This window comes from Boleophthalmus pectinirostris, unplaced genomic scaffold, assembly GCF_026225935.1.
Source record: "Boleophthalmus pectinirostris isolate CB_2022bp ecotype Guang Dong unplaced genomic scaffold, ASM2622593v1 HiC_scaffold_6, whole genome shotgun sequence".
Lineage (NCBI taxonomy): Eukaryota > Metazoa > Chordata > Actinopteri > Gobiiformes > Gobiidae > Boleophthalmus > Boleophthalmus pectinirostris.
The window spans coordinates 8,147,658-8,160,749 of record NW_026571447.1 but is presented as its reverse complement, the minus strand read 5'-3'; the positions used below and the strand labels follow the sequence as shown (position 1 = coordinate 8,160,749).

Here is a 13,092-nt window from a genome sequence, read left to right as displayed (position 1 = left end):
AAGTACAAGGATTTTACTACTTTACTACTTTTACTTCATTACATTCCGTTACTAGTTAGAAGATTCCATGTGGAGTTTGCATGTTCTCTCTGCTTTTCCCTATCACTATAAACATATATAATAGTGTTCCCTATCATTAAAAATACATAAAGAGCATGCCAACTGTGCACTTCCTGATTTTCGGACAGTTAAACTCTTTATAATTAGCTACAGGCAGTACACAACAGACTTATTTTGACACCAAGAACTGCTTATACAATATATCTGTAGTAAGGCAAGACACATTTTACTTAAAAATCAGGTACAGGTTCTTTAATGTTCTCAACTGTATTGTTTTTACTTGGGGGTGAAACGCATTTGGGGTTATCGCTTTTGAATTTTGGTTTTATTGTGGTATGGACTGCGTTTGTACAAGGGTTTATGAGACGTAGAGGGAGCGGGCGTGAAGAATTTGAAAGTTGCAGTTAAGGTGGTAGTGGTGGTGGTGGTCATATGATGGGTCAGATGATCGAGACTGAAATGTACTGCAATACTGCTCACGGTGTCACAGCCTATAACAATGTTCATGCTTTCAGTCTGGGATACTACTATTAGTACTACTACTACTACTACTACTACTACTACTACTACTACTACTACTACTACTACTACTACAATTAAAAAGAGTACATTTCTGTCTGGGATAATTCAGTACTTTGTGTAATTGTAAATGAAGTTGTCTTAGGCCCTGTCCACACTAGTACGTTTCCGAGTAGTTTCGTTGCGGATGCAGTGTTCATCCACACTAATCCAATTGAAAAAGGCTCCAGAGACAGAACGATTTGGTGCCGCCAGCTCCCACAAATTTATCTAGGTACGGATCTGATCCAGCACCGTGTGGATGCCTGAAAACACTGATACGCTGATATAGATCTTTGCACCACAAAGTAATTCAACGCCAGAACGCTAAGAGGCTAGCATATATTCATATACACAGTCTTTGCGTGTGACCTGCAGACGTATAATCTCTGAAAAGTTTCACATGAACCATCTCCAACATGACAGAAGCACAGAACAGACTCACCATCAGGAAAACACCCCTCGTTCACAGAAAGAACACAATTAATCCACTGAGTCCTTTAGTCTGACAGTATTGAGCGCTCACTTTATACAAATTAGCCATGCGGTTTTAAGTTTGTTTCTATAAAACGTAAACAAATGTGCTCAAAGCTGTGTGGATAAGGAAGGACTGCGGACACAGAAACGACGCGTGCGGACGCAGATCGTTTCTGATACGGTGATAAGTGGATTCGTTTCAGTGTAAACGGGGTCTTAAAGATGCGCTTTGTATCTTTTTGTTTGGAGGTCCGTCACCTGCTTCTTTCCATGGACATGTTATTGCTCTGCCTGGAATGTTCCACAGTATGACATTAAACAGCTCTACCTTACATTTATTAATTTACAGGTGGTTTTATATCTCAAAAATACCTAGAAAAACATGAATTCTGACTGTGAGTGGGGTTGGCTCTCCACAGATCTGACCTGTAACTTGATCTGTTTTAGTCTCCATGAAGATAGAAAGATGTATTAATGCCATACTGTGAAATATTTTAAACAAAATAATAACCTCTCCACTGAAAATGTAACCAAAGAAACACAAGCAGTAGAATATATTTTCACAGCAGATTTTATTGTTTGTGCTGGGCCATGTTTTAATTTAATTTTGCATAGAATATTTATTAAAAAACATCTGAAATTTTTATCATTTGGCTTGTTGGGGTAACATCATATTCTCACATAAACTCATCAAAATAAAAGAAAACAGTAAACACATTCACAATAGCTGTAAATAATGAGGACGACGTGAAGCTCCTGACAGCGACCACTAGGGGGGGATGTTTTTTCAGTGAAAAGAGGAAGGAAGCAGTGCAGAAGTCAGAGCAGCAGAAAGGAAGTGAACTTTAAAAAAAAACAAGTGAGTAAAAGTGAAATTTACAGTGTAACAACCACACAGGCTCGTTTTTAAAAATTCAATGGTTGGAAAGTGTAACAGCTAAAATTATTTAAAGCAGCATTTTAGTCAAGATGTGAGGAGGGGGTTGGTGATGTGGGGTACTGTAACCATGGATACCGCAGAGATCAACAGACCAAACTGTACTTGTCTCATTCTGCTTTAAAGGTGCATTGTGTAACTTTTCTGGCAGAAGGTCCGTCAAATGCTTTTATATATGGAGATATTATTGCTTTGTCTGGAATGTTTCACAGCAGGGGTGTGCAAAAATAACATCAAAGTATCGATATATAGTATTCTTTAATGTGATATGATACAGTATCGATATCGTGGGCTGCTGTATCGATATATCGCCAAGAGTATTTTTTGGTATATTTTACTAAATTATTTTCTTACAGCGCTACAGTTTTGTTGCTTGTTTAGTGGAAGGAAACTTGTTTTTGCAGCACATTTGACATATCTGTTGTTTTGATGAGTAAAACAGGTGGGTTTCATATTCACTTCGCAAGGTGTGGTTTAACAGGGTGATGCTCTGAAGTGAATGAAATGAATGATGCTTTTGATTATTGCTGGGTATCATTAAGAAGTTGCCGATACGATACATACCTCGATACATAGGTCAGAATACGATACATATCTCGATACAGTGCACTTTCGTTTCAATATAATATATTTCAAATCAATTAGATACAGTTTGATTAAAAAAAAAAAAAAAAAAAGACTAAATCATGGTTGTGCTACTAAAAGTCTTTCTTAAACCACTTCTTGTGCAAACTTAATATGAAATACAAACATTTTAATCATCAAAACTGTGAAAATGTCAAATGTGTCACATAAACGAGTTTCCTTCCTCTACACAAGCAGCAAAACTGTAGCGCCGTAACAAAATAATTGAGTAAAATATACCAAAAAAAAATACTCTTGGCGATATATCGATACAGCAGTCCACGATATCGATACTGTATCATCACATTAAACGATACGATATAATGATATTTCAATATTTTTGCACACCCCTACTTTTGATAAGGATGATGTTTTTAAGATGCTGAGAGAACTGGGAGTGAATGATGATACAGAATTGTTATGACGCTCTGGACATTATAAAGACATTCTTTTTGTATGTTTGATTTTATGAACTATAACATCAACCTGCCCAGGGACGACAGGTGGAAATAAGCACTGGTGCTTTAACCTGGTACAATTCATCTTTACTGTTAAGGTTAATGTGTATTGTGCACTGTCCCTGTCTCAATTAAACTAAACTAAACTAAACTAAGACTTTTAGTATCACAGCCATGATTTAGCCTTTATTTTTTATTGGACCGTACCAAATCGATCTGAAATATATCATATCGAATCATAAGATCACTTCATCGAGATATGTATCGTGGGCTGTGTATTGAAGTATGTATCGTATCGCAAACTTCTTAATGCTACTCAGCCCTAGTTCACAGTATAGCATTAAACCTTTCTATCTTCATCGAGATCAAACCAGGTCAAGTTACAGGTCTGTTCTGTCTAGAGGTGATCCCGCTGACAGCTGGAATGCCTGTTTTTCCAAGTATTTTTGAGCTATAAAACCAGCTATAATTGAATAAACATAAGGTGGAGCTGTTTAATACTGTGGAACATTCCAGGTAAAGTAATAGAAAGTGACAGAGCTCCAACTAAACGTTACATAGTGCACCTTTAGTTACACATTATAGACATATAGGATCCAGAATACACACTTCTTCCAATCCTTTTCAATCCTGGTCACTGGTGAATCTCTCTGTTTGATTGACAGGTGGATTAGCCGATCAAGGACATAAGTGGTTCATTCATATTGGAAAAAGGACATAAAATATGACAGAATATCGAAAAACATGTCAGATTTCTGCAGAATCAATGAACGAAGCACTAAACTCTGTTCATCTGAGGTGAGATAACTTGGATTTTATTTGTAAATGATAAATGACCAATGAGCTCCTTTGTTTCTGAAGACTGAAAAAAAAAAAAAAGGAGATGGAGGGAGTGGGGACCAGACTGATATCAGTTTGTCTAAAAAAAATGCAGAGAGATGTTATTCTGGATTTTCTAGGCAATTTTTTCTTGAAAAAAAAAAACAAAAAACAAAAATGGAAATTACAGTTTGGGAATTGCCATTTTAAATAGCAATCTGTGGAAAAAACATTTTGAGCTTTGGTCCCTTTTGATCCCAACTGCAAACTCTTCTAAATTGAAATATATATTAGATAAAACATTTTTTGTTAGAGAGACTCAGTAACTTGTATCTCACATTTTAATTATGTTCGTGGGGATTCATGAGATGAGCCATTGTGAAATGATCGCTCTTATTGTAGTATATTATGTAGTCCTATTTATTCCCTTATTTAAAACCATGGCAACACATCCATTCGTGTCACAGAAGCTCGGTTATGGTCAAAGAAAGATATGTATGTGCTTTGTAAATAACTAACACAGTCCTGACTTGTGTTGTTTTATCATTCACCTCACTCATCACTCATAGAAATGTACTTTTCAAACACTGCCCTTGCATTTTTAAGTTGCATTCTGGTATATCTCCACCAGATGGCAGTGCCGTATTACCATAAAATCACCACTGCTGTCATGTCTGTGCTTAGCTGGTTTACAAAAATCAGTAGTTATGAAAAAATACAAATTCATACAACACAGAATCTATGAACCAAAATGTTCAAGTGTAGTCCTTTGGTCGAGGGCAAATTTCACCTCAAAAAAAAAAAAAAAAAAAAATGAAATTGGTGAATCCCACGCGTCTTTGCCATTTCCAGCCCCAGATGTCATTTCTCAGCAGTGGTGAGACTTTCCAGAGGTTTCTCCCAGTGTTAAAGCGACCATCATTATTCCTATGAGCCTGTTTGTGGTGGGTCATATTGTCCCTTCCTCCACCAGCTTGTTGAGTCCTTTGCAGATCTTGGTGAGGTGAGGTCTGAAGTCTCCGCTGGGCTCGTACAGTTTGCTGAGCAGTTGGGGGTCGGAGTAGTGGTTGAAGACGTGGTTGATGCGGCCGTGGGACTTGGGCGTGAGGTGGGTGTTCACCAGCTTCAGGAGCAGGTCCCTACAGCTGCTCAGGAGCTCTGACATCACCGCCTGGTCGAACGTGAAGTCCACCTGAGGGACACAACCAGGTATACACATGTTAGAGTAAGGAAATACGCAATCTGATGTTCAGGATGTTTGCACTTGCACTTAAAAACTATTAAAACGCCTCTGTGATACTCACTTTATGTTTAACGGGCATGTTATGCAAAATTGTTTTCTTTTTAAGCTTTCTATCATGTCTGAAGAAGTTTTAAATAGCATCCATGCAAGTTTGGGTAATTTAGCAATCTCTCCCGGGCCCTATTTGAACCCTATTTTTGCTTAGGAGTAAGGGCCTGTTTACATAAGAACGCTTGAGTGTAAAAACGATCAAATATTTGATCGGAAGTGGCTTTCATTTAGACGGTGACGGTGTTTTTGGGGCTTAAAAACGCAAAAATCTGAAACCACCCTCCAGAGTGGAAAAGTTGAATATGCTCCGCCGTAGCGTTTCAGTCTACACTGCCCAAGATGCAAAACTCTGGTCAGAGCTGCTCACTTCACATACGTATTTACGTCACATGCATCAACACCTAATGTCACCACATAGCCGCCTGACATGCATACTCAATCAAATTCCACACACTTTTGCATCACCATATGCACACAGATTTCCTCCTGAAAACGCTCGTCTAAACACGGAATAAAAAGTGAAGATGCAACACCAGTTTTGTGTATTCTGTTCATCATATAAACATAGCCTAAGAGTCTGTCCAATGCTCAGTCCAATAAAACATCCTTGCTTAGTGTGAGCGGGTTTGCATCTCCACAAACCTGACTCTTATTTGGCCTGGAGCTTAGTGACCACCTGCTTGTCTCCATGGGATTTAGCTTTAATATTCCACAGGCATAAAAGACATCAGTCTCTGTGGAGAATATTAAAAAGTATGGTTTTAACTTTCTTTTTCAACGGAATGTGGTGTGGCTTTAAGTTCAGATAAAAAGATTTCCTTGAAACTTAATGCCTTACACTTTTATTGTACTTGGAACACTTAGTGGTAGTAAGCAACTACACACTCTGAGCACCTGAGAGTGTGGTAGCAGGGTCACAGTAGCTCTTGAAAAATTCCTCAAAACTACTTACCATAAATTTTTATTTATTTTTTTTACTTTTTGGTATTATAATATATTGTGATGTGTGAGCTACTGTGTCCAAGTAATTTCTCTTGTGGAACAATAAAGTTTGTCTAAGTCTAAGGCTACGTTCAGACTGCAGGGCTTAACGCTCAATTCCGATTTTTTTGTGAAATCCGATGTTTTTGCGAGGTCGTTCACATTTCCAATTAAATGCGACTTGTATGTGATCCCCTGTGTGAACGTTAAACGGCCCGAAAGTGTCCCGCATGTGCACTGGAGGACACGACGTCATCCGCAGCGAGCGTGTTCTGTGTTTACGGAAGTTGTCCAAACATGGACGCAGCATTGAGCACCTGGATATTTTAAAGTTCCTCTCGTACCGGAGCCAGAACATGAACAACTTAGTTGTTTTAAGGAGGAGATTGAGAAGGAGAAGGATGAGGTTTTTGGCCGTGGTGTTTTGTGGGACAGCGGCAGCGACGTCTGTTGAAAGGAACGTGTGGATGTGGAGACGTAGTCAAGAGTGGTGAGTGGCGATGTGCTTCGCTTTAGTGACACGGAGTTCATTTACAATTTTTGCCTACTTCAGCGCAGAATAGTGATGTTTGTGGCTTATTGATAACATGTAGGTCGGATGAATGCGCTTTGGCCGTTCACACTGAAGTCGCATGTCAAAAGATCGGATATGTATCAGTTTCAGGAGCACATATCCAAGTGGCCTGGGTCACATTTGAAAAAATCGGATCTGTGTCATTCAGACTGTCATTAAAAGATCGAATACAGGTCACATAGAAGCCAAAAAATCAGATTTGGGTCACTTCAGGCTGCAGTCTCAACGCAGCCTTAGTCTAAGTCTAAGTGGCCACAGCCGCCCTGGGTTAGACTGATAGAAGCGAGGTCACCAGTCTGCATCAGATAGTAGTAGTAGTAGTAGTAGTAGTAGTAGTAGTAGTAGTAGTAGTAGTAGTAGTAGTAGTAGTAGTAGTAGTAGTAGTAGTAGTAGTAGTAGTAGTAGTAGTAGTGGGGGGGGCTCTCCTCCTCTCCTTGTCATTATTGTCTGTACTGTGTTTTTGTTGTATGTGCTGATGTTGCAGAGGGGTTTCTTCTTTTTTCCTCTTTATTTACTGGTTCCAGATAGTTAGTGTCCCAGATTCCAGACAGTTAGTATACATTTTCTGATTCCAGATAGTTAGTTGTAAAGAAGATAGCTATGTCAGATTCCAGATAGTTAGTAGAAGGAGTAGAAGTAAAAGATAATTATGCCACAGATAGTAATCTCAAGACCCAACTGTTTACAGTAGTTTAGGAAATGTGGAAATGTGGAATTGTTTTTAATCACTGTAAAGCGCTTTGTGTTGCATTTTTGTATGAAAAGCTCTCTATAAATAAAGTTTGATTGATTGAGTAGGAGTAGTACTAGTAGTAGTAGTACATAAACACATGATAACCCAAAGAATTATACTGTCCCAGATCAGTCACAAATGAAACTGCATGTGGAAAAATCTGAACAAAACCAGAAAATTCAATTAGTAACATGTAATTTTAAAGTCTCTCATTGAGTATTCACACTGCCTTCTACTGAAATGACAGTAAATATAACTCGTTCTCTCACCTCGTAGAAGCTGATGGCCGTCATGGCTCCCATGTGCAGCTTCTTCTTGAAGTCCTGGGCGATGATCAGCTCCTCGGGGGTGAACCGGTTGTTACGAAACAGGACTCCGATCTTCACAGCGATCTTGATGAGGTCCTTCACCACCTTCTGCGCCTCCGTCTTGTTTCCGGAGTATTCCTTGGACACGCGGTAGAGCTCGTCCAGGATCTCACTGGTGGTGTCGTCTATGAACATCTGCACCGAGCTCTTGGTGGCCATGCTGCTCAGGATCTTCTTCTGAGCCCTCATGGCCATGTCCTTGGAGCTGAACGTTTCCATGGCGACCTGGGAGACAAATCAGAGTTACAATCAACCTAAACTTAACCAAACACAATTTATTTATTTATCTGATAGGGACGGTGCATATTAATGAACATCTGTGTAAATAATAATAAATAAACAGTGTAAATATGACAGACAATAGCAAAAAAATTTTATAAATCCATCTTTTGTCCCTCGGCAAGTGACACAAAGAAAAATACAAAACAGTAATACAGAGATAAAAGAACCGTCCTCATCCACAGTTTAAAGTGCAGTTTGAATGTAGCTCGAGATGGACTTTCTCTAATTGTAAGTGGGAGATTGTTCCAATAATTAGTCTCTTTGACAGACAGTACAATGTGTTCAAATGTGGTGCGTCGGTGTGCTACTTCACAGTCTCCTTGAGCTGTGGCCCTGACGGCCTCCCATTCACAGTCATTAGTTTTATAAAGTCCTTCAGTGGAGTAGGAGAGTCAGTGCAAAACTTTGGATATAAGTTAATAGTTTTCGAACACCACAAACTGCGACTTCTATCAGATGCAGCTTGGCTTCAGAACCAACCAACCACTTGACTGAAACAACTGAAAACACCAGAGCGCTGGACTGGGGAGGTGTGTGCTGTAATTTTGTATTTAAAAAGGCTTTTGAGACTTTCAGCCACAAAGTGCATTGAATCCTATTTTGCCAACATGCCCAAATCCCACCACATCAATCAGCGGCTCTCAGTCTGTCCACCATTGTCACTTTTTGGTCCACATCGGCGCCTCTGTGATGCTCCGTTTATGTTTAAGAGGGCGTGTTATGCAAAATTGTATTCTTTTTAAGCTTTCTATCGTGTTATAACTCTATTCCCTCAGCAAAAACTATCATCCATGCATGTTTGAGTGATTTAGCGATCTCTCCCGGGCCCTCTTTATGCTTAGGAGTAAGATTCTGTCCAATACTCAGCTCACAAGCCTACTTCACCCGTGCACCCATCACAATTTTCCATAAATATACAAAAACATAATGCAAAACCGTACGTGGCAACTCGACAAACCTGATGCAACGTGCAGCAGTTTCATCACATTAGCAGATTGTGTTATGATAGTGCTCTGAAACGGGGAGTGACTTAACATAAAGAGCAAAGGGAGAGATGCAAATGTCAAAAACAAAACTGACACTCATGAAACATGTTGATCTAAATATGTTACGTGTTAGCAGTTAATTCCCCATAGAAGTAAAATACCAGCTCCAATGACTTTACTTCAGTTTGCAATTATATTTCCAAACTGAAATACCAATTAATAGTGATGACACGAAACACAACTTCCACAAGAACGAGACAAGACGAGAATTTAACATAACTCCTAATATATAAATTTCACGATTCAGTTTCCAATTCTTGATGTACACTACTGGTCAAAAGTTTTAGAACACCCTAATTTCTCCACTTATTTATTGCAGTTCAAGTCGTGCAAGTTCAATTAAGAGCTTGAAATGATACAAAGGTAAATACTGAACAGACAGAGGTTAAAAAAAGATAAAAGATACAAAACACAAGTCCAAGCTCTGCCAAAACTACCTCAGGAAAAGAGAATAAGATGGTAAAGCTTGAAAAAAGCACAGTGTCCAGACTTAAACCCTATCGAGCTGGTTTGGGATGAACTGGACAGAAGAGCAAAAGCCAAGCAACCTACAAGTGCCACACATTTATGGGAACTTCTGCAACAAACTTGGGAAGAACTTTCTGAAGAATATTTGATTTCTACTGTAAAAAGAACGAGCCACGAGTGTGTTCAGCTGTTCTATCTGCCAAAGGTGGACACTTAATGAAGCGAAAGTTTAGAATACGTTTTGGTAAACAGTAAAACACTGGAAAAAGTGTGGTGTTCTAAAACTTTTGACCTGTAGTGTATTTCCAAACAGTTACTAGCGATGGGACGAGACACAATTCCCACAAAACGAGACGAGATACGAGATTAGGTCCACGAGAACGAGACAAGATGAGATTTTAACACAACTCCTACTAGTTTCCAAGTTTGGCGTCACAATTTTTGACATGTTTGATTTCTTTTTTTGTGTGTGTGTGTCCATTGTAGTGCTACTTTTCAGAACTATAAGATATGTAGCTCACCAATGCGTAACACTTTTTTAGTCCAATCTAAATGTAAAATCTCACAAGATCGTTTTCCTCATGTGTCCACGATCTTGTGCCAATGTTGTCTTGCGAGATCTTGTGGCACGAGATCTTGTCCCATCCCTACGAGTTACATAAAAATGCACACACATGACATATCTCTGGTAGCTCACAACCCACAATCTCCATGGTTCAAGTCTCCTCCTGGTCAGAGTCAAGGTAAAGAAAACCTGCCGATGCTTGTGTCAGCTATACAGTTATAATCTATGACATCTGTGGGTCATTGTGTTATAGTTTGGACATTTAAAGACTCAATATTCATCTAATCATCATCACTTAATAAAAGAAACATCACAACAAAGAGTCTCCCCGAATTAATGGCCGAATATCACACTTTTTTTCATTTGTACCACAATGACTGTGCCGTTTATCACCAGACAAGAAAATAAAATTGCAGAAGGAAGTAAGTGCAGAGTAGTAGACGTATTCCAGGATGATAATATGGTGTCTTGAAAATAAGCGATAAAAAATTGCTCAAATATTCACAAATTACTTCAAATACAACTTTTAGATTGTAAATGCTGAGGAAAAACAACTACAGCATGGATAAAAGATCTAAAAAGTTGATTTTGCATAATAGATCTGCTTTAATCACCAATTCCAAACAAACAATCATAGCAAGAAAAATCTCCAACTTTGGTCAAACATTCAGTTGCTAACACAGACAAAACAGAGTCCAGCTTCACTTCCATGTCATTGGCCAAAATTGCGACTTCCTTCTGAAGAAAGAGGAAGTGGCTTTTTACAAAAATAAAAAAGAGGAATTCAATAAAGGTGCATAATTCACACATGATAATACCAGACAGACTAAATACAACTATTATTTTGTCATAACATAACATTGTGTCTAGTTTTATTAAGAGCCATCTGGTAAACATTCCCTTTAAAACCTTGACCTTGGAGCGCAGACAGAGTGGCAGAGTCGTTAGCACTTCCTCATCACCTTAACATGTGGCAGTTAACGTGGTTCTTGTGTCTTGCAGGTGCATTGTGTAACTTTGCTGGTGGAGAGTCCCCTGTTTTGTTTGGAATTTTTCACAGTATGGTATTAAACCTTTTTATCTTCATGGAAACCAACCCAGACCAATTACAGGTCAGTTCTGTGGAAAGACAACCCCACATAGTCAGACTACCTGTTTTTCTTGGTATTTTGAGCATTAAAACCACCTGTAATTGAATAAATGTAAGGTTAAACTGTTTAATGTCATACTGTGGAACATTCCATGATAAAACACCAGTGTAGGTCTGTTATTAACTCATCAACATACTAGTTTTTGTTTTGTCTCAGTACAGATATATTATAAAAGCTAAGGGTCAAAATGAAACTGCTCTGTGCTGCCTGCATCAAACTGAAAAGAACTTCATCCTTTACGAACCAAGTGTGCAGTTAGCATGCTAGTTGTTTTAAGCATTACCGCTATGTCCAACCTAGACATCACAATTTGAACTTTGCCATGGTTAAGAAGAAATTTTATGTTATATTGTCAATAAATTACCGTAAGTGATTTATTGATTTTCGCAAATTTTTTCTCTCTTGACAATACTAAAGGTTTATCCAAAAACTTTTCAGAAAATGTAAAGGGCCCTTATTACGCTATTTTCTGATCTGTTATAATGTTGTTTCTTCATCACAAACAGACCTGGAGGTGTGTTTTGTTTCATTCACACACAAACAACACACAAATTCTGCATTCTGAGTTTTTCTCTTAAACAGAAAACACCAGTTCCACCTTGTGATGTCATGTGGTAATACAGGAAGCACTTCACTGTGTTTTTAAACTCCACACACCTTCACTAGAATCATTTCAGCCTTGAAATTGCCCATCTCTACTAAACAAAATGTAAAAGGTCGCTGTTAACTTGATAACTGTCGCTTCATGACATCACAAGGTGGAAAAGGACATTTTGAGTTTTGGAGAGTTACTCAAACATGTGTGAATGAAACAAAACACACCTCCAGGTCTGTTTTTGATGAGGTAACATTATAACATGGCTTAAAACACACAAGAGTCAATTTAGTGTAATATAAGACCTTTAAACCTATTCCAACACCTCAAGGACTAATTTTGCAATCAACAAATTTCACAGCCAATCATAACCACCTACCATCAGCCCCAAGCTCTCATACAAATGCACTCTCTATTTGATCCTTCATCGAGCTGTTACAGTAGTAATGGGCGTATCGATAACAAAATAGTGATCGGGTATCAAAATGTACTGATTTTCATGCAAAAATATATTACAGTGTGACATTAAACAGTTCTATCTTACATTTATTCATTGCAGGTGGTTTTATAGCTCAAAACACCTAGAAAACCAAACATTTTGACTGTGAGCGGGGTCGCCTTTCTACAGATTTGACCTGTAACTTGGTCTGGTTTGTGTCCATGAAGCATATATATTTTTTCTTTCATCAATCTTTTTACACGGTATCGGTATCAAATCTATTTTGCAATACCTGCCATATTACTCGGTATCTTATCAAAACTAAATTCTCTGGTATTACCCATTGCTATAATTACAGATACAGGCCTTTGCCTCATCTCCGCCACAGCAGCAGACTTATCAGCTCCCTCAATCTATCTACGTTTTTCATAACCACTGCCAGACGGAGATCTCAAAATTCACACCATTTTGTAAAATAATCTGATAATCTGTGTTTCATTTCTAACAAGTATTGTGATTACATTTTAGATATATATTTTCAAATCAAGATCAAGTTCACAGTGCACTTTTAAAACTTTTTAAATATTTGAGAGCATGTTTGTAAAGGCTGAATACAGGGCTCAAATTCAAATTCAAATTTTATCATAAAAGACTGTTGTTTAC

The 13,092-nt window shown here is 38.3% G+C and overlaps 1 protein-coding gene across 1 annotated transcript in view; it reads right to left on the bottom strand.

Moving 5' to 3' along the window:
• Window positions 1–1,648: 1,648 nt before the first annotated feature.
• Window positions 1,649–13,092, bottom strand: part of tnfaip8l2b (tumor necrosis factor, alpha-induced protein 8-like 2b) — a 30,206-nt gene continuing 18,762 nt past the window's right edge. The window contains exons 2-3 of the mRNA XM_020927578.2: window positions 7,785–8,108; window positions 1,649–5,125 (exon numbers count right to left, since the gene is read on the bottom strand). Of these exons, the coding sequence (XP_020783237.2) occupies window positions 4,883–5,125; window positions 7,785–8,102 (561 nt within the window). The 5' untranslated portion in view covers window positions 8,103–8,108 and the 3' untranslated portion in view covers window positions 1,649–4,882. The remainder of the gene's footprint in view (window positions 5,126–7,784; window positions 8,109–13,092) is intronic.